The sequence below is a fragment of the Macrobrachium rosenbergii genome, chromosome 14, assembly GCF_040412425.1.
Source record: "Macrobrachium rosenbergii isolate ZJJX-2024 chromosome 14, ASM4041242v1, whole genome shotgun sequence".
Classification (NCBI taxonomy): Eukaryota; Metazoa; Arthropoda; class Malacostraca; order Decapoda; family Palaemonidae; genus Macrobrachium; species Macrobrachium rosenbergii.
The window spans coordinates 29,063,404-29,072,383 of record NC_089754.1 but is presented as its reverse complement, the minus strand read 5'-3'; the positions used below and the strand labels follow the sequence as shown (position 1 = coordinate 29,072,383).

Sequence of the window (8,980 nt, the reverse complement as noted above, 5' to 3'; positions counted from 1 at the left end):
ATATATATATATATATATATATATATATATACACACACACTGTACCGGGTGTTTCTGAAATTAGAGCCCCCTCCCCCACTCCACAGAACAAATGGAAAGTTATGAAGTTTTCTGCTATAGCCTATCTCCAAGTACGTTATTTTAAGTTTCTATTAAGCTATTTTTCATTTTACATTTCTTGTATTTTCAGACTGAGTGACGGAGTTAGATACAGCCATGGCTAACAACTCGGAGGAAATCAAATGGATTGACCAAATCCAGGCTATAACCTTCAGAGAGGCCAGGGATGCTGGCGCATCCTTCATTTCACGTTCCTGTATAGCTAAATACATTAAAAGAGATGAATCCTTTGTTAAAAGAAACTGGAACGTGACTGTCATCGTGAAAAGAGTGAGGATCTTGAACTAGAAAAGACATCATAGCTGGGAAAGAAGGATGTCTTTACGTGAATTGGCGCTTGAACTAGAAACAAAAAGTGGAAAGAAGAGAAGTTGTAGTGCTGTATATCATGAGTTGAAAAAATCTGGTATCAAGCCATTTCATGTTATCAGCAAGCCCAACATCATTCAGCAACACAGAGAAAACCGTGTATGGTTTTGTGGTTCATTTCTTAAAGAATGTGATGAAGCTGACTTTCTCCATGTTGCCGCATCAGATGAATTCTTCATTTACACAGTCAGGAAGCCAAATCATAAAAATGACATCATTTGGGCTGCAAAGTTGGATGATATCAGCAATGACATGTGCTATCGCCAAGTTGTGAAATTTCCTGAATGTTTGGGAATTTTTCTCTGTTTCACGGCCAAACAGTTAATGTGGATCATCAAAGAAAAAGGACAGTCATGGAATAGCGAATACATCAGAGAAACTGTGCTTACTGGTGGAGTATTTTCTTTCCTCAAAGATCCTGAAAATGTGTTATCTGTTGAAGAAGTCACATTTTTGCATGATAAGGCACCATGTTTCAAGGCTCTTCAGACACAGGAGCTGCTTCGAAACAGTGGTATCGATTTCTTCTCGTCAAGTGAATTTTGCAGGTAGCTCCCCTGACCTTAATGTGTGTGAAAACATTGGCAGTATCTTAAAGGATCGTGCTGAAGCGCACTTAGTGAACTATGATGGTATACCAAGCCTCGACAACCTGTGAAGAGAGGTGACCGAAGTGCTCAGGGAAATGGAGTTTGAGTCTCAGCTTTTTTGCGATTTGCTGAAATCATACCCCTCAAGAATGCTGGCTGTGGTACAGGCAGATGGAGGCCACACAAAATATTAAATACTCAAGAGAAACTTGAATAAATACCTGTTCTGAATTACTTTTGTTTTTGTCCATATCAATTTTAGTTTATGCTGTAGAGGGGGAGGGGCTCTAATTAAATTGAAACACCCTGTATATATATATATATATATATATATATATATATATATATATATATATATATATATATATATATATATATATATATATATCACACATTACCACAAGTGAAAAATAAGAGGAGGGGTGTAGGTTCTGACTGATTTCGACTTTATTTCCAAGCCACTGACAAAAGACTGGTACATGATATTTGAAGTCACAAATATATATACTACAAAGACAGTACCGACGAACATACAAAAACGTTTGAGACTACCTGTGGTAATGCGTGATAGATGAATCACGTACAAAAGTGATTATAATCATATATATATATATATATATATATATATATATATATATATATATATATATATATATATATATATATATATATATATATATATATATATATATATTATATATATATATATATATATATATATATATATATATATATATATATATATATATATATTATATAATTAAAAGTACTGAGGAGCTGATCACAAGTTGACCCTTTTACAAGACTTATTCACTCACCCTTCTTACAACAAACGCAGTCCTTTCCAAGACAACCATCTTTGTCGACAACACCAGTGCAACTATCCGAGTCTTCAGCTCTTATACAATTCCCTTTCTTGGCTTCACAGCTCGATAACTCAATACAAACACTAGTATCTGTCAAAGATGGATAATCGTGGTAAGACTGACACCTAAAAGATAGACATTTAAGCGCTCTGCTCTTAAATTTATGCAGATACAGCAAATACAAAATATTTGCTTTTTCTAGGAAACAAGTTTGTTATTTTTTGACATTTCTGTAAGGGGTTTGCTAAAAGCTGAAATTATCTTTAGGAATAAACTGCAAATGAGCGAGAATACAATAAAATTATGTTTTAAAACCACAGTGAAAAAGAAACCTCAAACCTTTAATCTCCATCCTAAGAGAAAATGTATATTGCTTTTGAACATGAAAGGAAAAATGATTTATAAATTAAATACTTGGAAAACTAATGTACTAGAGGACCTTAGTCTTCTAAAAGCAACTACGAACTAAGAAACCTTGATTGCGGAAAAAGGATTCTTTGCTCAGTCAACCTAATCTCAAAAATTAAAAAAACTCTGAAATATAAATCATGGAAACAGGAAAATGGAATCTTTGCATAGTCGTCATAATCTCAAAAATGCTCTGAGTTAAGAATCCTCGAATGAGGAAAAATGATTCTTTGTTCAAGTTTCCATTTCTCAAAAATATTCCGAACTAAGAATCTTCGAATGAGGAAAAACAGTTCTTTGCTCAGTCATCCTAACCTCAAAAATGCTCTGAGTTAAGAATCCTCGAATGAGAAAAAAGGATTCTTTGCTCCGTCATCCTAATCCCAAAAATACTCTGAATTAAGAATCCTCGAATGAGGAAAAATTATTCTTTGTTCAAGTTTCCATATTCTGAATTAAGAATCTTCGAATGAGGCAAAAGAATTCTTTGCTCAGTCATCCTAATCTAAAAAATGCTCTGAATTAAAAATCATCGAATGAGGAGAATGGTTTTTTTTTCCTGAAGCTCAAATTCCTTACCTTTAATACAACAGGCACAATCAGGTCCTGAACATCCCTTGTCATACACAGTACCACAGCATACGTGGTCACGTTTCTTGCTGAAGCAGTAGCCATTATTTGCGGTACACCTTTTGGATGGTGAGCAGACTGAGAATATATATAAGATGTGTGTATTAGATGGTGCCAAGTTTTTCTGACTTTCAAAGAATTTTTATACTAACTATTTTTTCAGTTGATCCTGGAACGATTAAATCACTCAGACGTACACACATATCATTGTGTATGTATGTCATTTATGTGTGCGTGTGTGTATATATATGTGTATATATATGTATACACACACACACACACACACACACACACACATATATATATATATATATATATATATATATATATATATATATATATATATAGATATATATATATATATATATATATATATATATATATATGTATATATATATATGTGTGTATATATATATATATATATATATATATATATATATATATATATATATATATATATATGTGTGTGTGTGTGTGTGTGTAATATACAAAATATCATATATATATATATATATATATATATATATATATATATATATATATATATATATATATATATTTATTTTGTTTACAAGAATCTTTACTCCAAAAATATAACTGAAAGTGAAGTTAATATAAATTTTAGCCCCAAGCATATTCGTACAGAAATTGCTGAACATAAATAAAGAAAAGTTGAACAGAATCATCCCAAAATTCAAATGATAACATTGTGAAAAGCCTAACGAATAAAAATGACTGCCAACTCATCATCTGCTTCCATTTCAGTAAGCGCTATAACTCACGGCCTTTTTTGCAACAAGCGCAACCGTCTCCTTGACACCCGTTGGAATCAATCATTCCTTTGCATTTGCTCCAGTCTTCCAGTTGCACGCATTTTCCGTCGTCAGCTGTGCAGTCGGGTAGCATGACACAGCCTCCAGTCTCTGAAAAGATGGATAATTGTATAAAGAATACTTACAAGTAGAAATTCCCAAACCTGCAGATCTTGTATATGGGGAAACGGTTGTTGGCTTGAGGCTTGAAGGAAAATATTGCATGTAAATTTTACTTATTCACTTTTCTATAATTTTTTCTCTTTATCAGTTGAATAGTGCCAAGCAAGATATATGAGATAATTATGCAGTATGTATATATACATATATATACATATACATATATATATATATATATATATATATATATATATATATATATATATATATATAAAAGAATCACAAATGTGATGAATATATAAATAAAGTAATACCATTTAAAGAAAGTGAAACAATGGATTGGTGCTAGCCTTTCGACTTAATGCCCTTTACTTAGTCAAGGACAGTAAGTCGAGAGGCCTAGCACCATTCCGTTGTTTCACTTTCTTTACGTGGCATTGCATATATATGCCTATATATATATATATATATATATATATATATGTGTGTGTGTGTGTGTGTGTGTGTGTTTTTGTTTGATTTTATATCACGTGACGATTATACAAACAAAGTTACAACCACGAAGGAAAAGCGAAACAATACAGATGCTAAGTACTTTCGTCTTATCATAATGTTGACACACAGGCGAAAACATTTGCCAAATCTAATTTGTCAAATGTGGAAAGCATATGTGTAGCATATGATGTATTCCTTGGGCTTATTCGATGAGAAATTGTTACTTATGTCGATAACCTTATCAAAATCGGGGTTATAAAAGTAAATACAGAAAAGCCTTTAACCTTCCCTTACAGGTGAAAGCCTTGCTTTGCAGTAGTCTGAAAAGCTAGCCTGAAATTTATACAATATCTGAAACATATCGTTAATGGAACTTGATCTTCAGAAACAAATCTCTGTGGAAAAAAATTCTTTTATAAGATGCTAAGTCTTCATTTCCAATCAGAGATGGTGATTTATATAATGTAAATGCTAGAGTCACTTACCTGTGATACAACAAGCACAGTTTGTTCCGTCGCATTCTTCTTCGTAGATTGTACCATTGCAAACGTATCCGTTGTTCTTATTGTAGCAATAACCGTTATTGTCAGAACACATGCTGGTCGGTGAACAGCCTGAAAATGCATGGGGACATTTTTCTTGCAATTAAATCTACTCTTTATTTCATGGTAAATTTTCGCTTATATTCATTCCAGCATGTCATTGAAATAACCACAATTCCCTCTCGAATTGTTTTGGACATTAGGCTTTTATTTCAAAACTTTAGGTTCACATCTTTTGAACTTTTTACTCATCTTACTTTTTTTCCAGGAATTTAGTTCCAGAACTTTTGAACTTATCACGCTTCTAACCTTTGTTCAAGAACTTTTGATTCAGAACTTTTAAAATATTTACTCTTCTTCCTTTTGTTCTGAAACTTTTAGTCCAGAGTTTATGAACCTTTTACTCTTCTTACTTTTGTTCCAGAACTTTAGGTCCAGAAATTTTGAAGTTTTTACTTCTGTTTCAGAACTTCTGAACCTTTTGTTCTAGTCCAGAATTTATGAACCTTTTACTCTTCTTACTTTTGTTCCAGAACGTTAGGTCCAGAAATTTTGAAGTTTTTTACTTCTGTTTCAGAACTTCTGAACCTTTTATTCCTAGACCTTTTATTACGGAACTTTTGTTCCAGAACTTTTCGCCCCGAACAACTTTTCTGACTCACCTTTCTTGCAACAGGCACAGCCATCTCCAAGACACCCTTCTGGATTAATTTCTCCATCACAGCTGCTCCATTCTTCTGGTTTCATACACATCTCTGAGGGTCTACATTCAGGTAATTTTATGCAGACAGACGTGTCTGAAAAAATATATATCAGTCAATGCACGTACATAAGAAAATGGAAATACAGAAACTGTCATTTTTATGAGTCCAGAGTTCCTTAACAAAGAATATAAGTAGTTAAAAAAAAACAAATCAGTGATTGCACCGACATAAACAACTGATAATGCAGCAACCTTTATCATTTCTATGAGTGTAAAGCACCTTAAATCAGAATTTAAATAGTATTAAAAAATTAGTACTTGCAAGTATATATATACAACTGTCAATACAGAAACCTTCATAATCTGTATTTGTGTAATGCACCTTAAGTCAGAATATCATTGTTGATCAAATTTTTCCACTTGATCCCAGCGAAATCAGGAACCCCATAAGGAATTATATATAACACACAGTCCAATTCATTTATTTATTCGAAATATTAAAAACAAAAAAAAAATTCATTTTTGTTATAATTAATTGTCTTGGCTTGCGGGAAGAAATTTTTCAACTTCCTTCTTCCTCAAAGAGAAAGGAGTTAAATGAACTTGAAACATGATTGGGAGGATGAACATAACTGTTTTTCAGCTGAAAAACCATAGTTTTCGAATATTAAAAGAAACGTAAATGAGAAAATAACGATAAAGAAAACCTGAAGCTTTACAAACTTTTACTTAAAAGTACTGTAAATGTGAAAATAATCGTGAAACACAGGTAGAAATGAATTAATGATAATTGATGCTAAGTCACATACCATCAATACAACAGGCACAAGACGGCTCGTCACATCCTTCGCTATAAACAGTGCCTGAACAAACGAATGTACTGTTTACGTTGTAGCAGCGACCCTTGTTAGCGTTACATAGGTCATTAGGCACACAGTCTGAGAATATACGAGAAAATGAGAAGACGTTTAGCTAAATTTCTACCATACGTAGTTAGAGGAAACCTTCAATTTTCAACTTATACTCAAAGTTGCAAAACCACTTGGTAAAAACACTTCAACTGTAGACACTTATTGGATTAAGTAAAGGAGAGGTATTGCCTCTCTCTCTCTCTCTCTCTCTCTCTCTCTCTCTCTCTCTCTCTCTCTCTCTGGAAGTGTTTTATGTAAAAAAACTTTACACTACATCCTTAAGAAAACAAACCACATTCTAAAGTATTATGTGTTGGAGATAGCATAAGAAGATATACGTGTAATGTAACCAACACATTCGTCAGTTTTAAGTAAAATGAGAGGCTACAAAAAGGAACAGTGGGCACCAGAAGGTTAAGAACGAAATGTCACAATATTTTTGAGTTGATCCACACTTATTGACACACCTGGATAAAGTCTGTGCCCCGTTGCTTTAACTTGAATAACGAGAAAAACTATAGTATTTCAATTTTTTTTTAATCAAAAAGCTAGACCTCTCTGGCTCACCTATGCAACAGAAGCAGTTATCACCAAGGCAGCCTTCATTATCAATGACCCCGGAACATTCGCTCCTTCCGCCAGTCTTCATACAAACCCCACCATTGTCTTGACATTGTGGCTTTTCGATGCATGTGGATGTATCTGAAAACAACGAATAAGTTTTAAAATTCTCATATATGAAAAAAAACTGGGACATTCAAATTTGTTTATGTATTACACAAGAAAACAAATCTTTACTTTAATGACAGCCTTTCATGTGACTGAAATGGATTTTTTGTTCCAGCTAACTTCAGTATTTTCATTGTGATGGAAAAGGTAGCTGCTTTGAAATAGGAATTATTTATATAGGCTTATATAGAATATAAAGTGTTTTTAGGATCTTAATTTATTCAATTAATATACAGATATAATATATATATATATATATATATATATATATATATATATATATATATATATATATATATACATACTGAAGTCACATATATACACTGAAGTCATTGTGATTTTGTAAATATTTTGTATATATATATATATATATATATATATATATATATATATATATATATATATATATATATATAAATTATATATATGTTTGTTTATATATATTTATTACAGAATCTGGAGCCTCGATGGCTCGGTCGGTAGAGCAGCAACCTCAGACTTCATAGAGGTCTGTGGCGAGGGTTCAATCCCCGCAGCCGACCGGTCAGAAAAGGCGGACACTTTGCTATCCATGTAGACACCCCGGGATTACATATGTAATCAACGGATAGGTTTGCTGAAAGCAAATGGGTGTTACAGACTAATACACACATAAACAAAGCCACTCCAACATCTTCTAAAAACATAACAGACACCTCACAAGTCTCGAACTGTCGACCTAACCGCCCAATTCTCCTCGCTGCTGGGAGAAAGAAAGCTGGGGATTTGGTACAATACATGTACACATTCGTTACCGGGGTCTAAGCGATGTCAGGCAGGGCAGCCAATCGAGGCTACGGCCTACCCCACCGCCAAATCAAAGTCCTTCAAAAGAAGGCATCGGCGCTTACCCCATATAGAAATGGGAAAAAAGCTCGTTAAAACGAAGAAGATATATTACTGAATCTATTGATCACTTTTAATCAAACACGTATGTAACTGTAACATAAACAGTTCCCTCTTGACTTCTCGAATCTCACTAACCTTTTGTGGATATAATTGTCACTACAACCTGAGATCCAAATACAAGAATGTAAAGAAATTCTGATACTAGTAGTAGGATTCGACCCTGCTTTCGGAGTGCCAAAAAATCCAAAGTACCAGGTTGGTTACGTGACCTCTTTCTGATACTCCGGATGGAAGTTCAAATCCCGCTACGGACGTCAGAATTTCATCATAATCTTGCATTTGGATCTCAGGCTTCATAGTGACAAGCGATTCCAAAAAGCGTGAAGAATTCGAGAACTTAAGAGGGCAATGTGGGTATTGTGGGTATTACAATACAGAGAAATCATGAGATACTGTTAGCAGGCATTTTTCTGATAGCAAACTGACCACTGCTTAGTGCAGACATTTGCTGAGTAAGGAGCCATATTTACCTGGAATGCAACAAGCGCAGGTGGAATGGCTGCAGCCTTCTTCATACACAGTTCCATTGCATGTGTAGCCACTCGCCTTGTAGTAACAAAAACCGTCGTTATCTGTGCAATCACTCGTTGGTGAACATGAGTCTGCGTCAGAAAATATTACACATAAGTAAGCGTACTCATCATTGTTGCATTTGAATGTTTTGCTTTGCATACACAGTTGCCAAAGTCACTGTCTGTTGTTCATAAGCCAAAGGCAACAATTCTCTAGATAGATAG

At 33.7% G+C, this 8,980-nt stretch overlaps 1 protein-coding gene across 1 annotated transcript in view; it reads right to left on the bottom strand.

Moving 5' to 3' along the window:
- Window positions 1–8,980, bottom strand: part of LOC136845516 (adhesive plaque matrix protein 2-like) — a 51,850-nt gene that overhangs the window by 35,896 nt on the left and 6,974 nt on the right. Inside the window, exons 8-13 of the mRNA XM_067115694.1 lie at window positions 8,714–8,845; window positions 7,134–7,268; window positions 5,615–5,749; window positions 4,896–5,024; window positions 3,766–3,906; window positions 1,898–2,035 (exon numbers count right to left, since the gene is read on the bottom strand). Of these exons, the coding sequence (XP_066971795.1) occupies window positions 1,898–2,035; window positions 3,766–3,906; window positions 4,896–5,024; window positions 5,615–5,749; window positions 7,134–7,268; window positions 8,714–8,845 (810 nt within the window). The remainder of the gene's footprint in view (window positions 1–1,897; window positions 2,036–3,765; window positions 3,907–4,895; window positions 5,025–5,614; window positions 5,750–7,133; window positions 7,269–8,713; window positions 8,846–8,980) is intronic.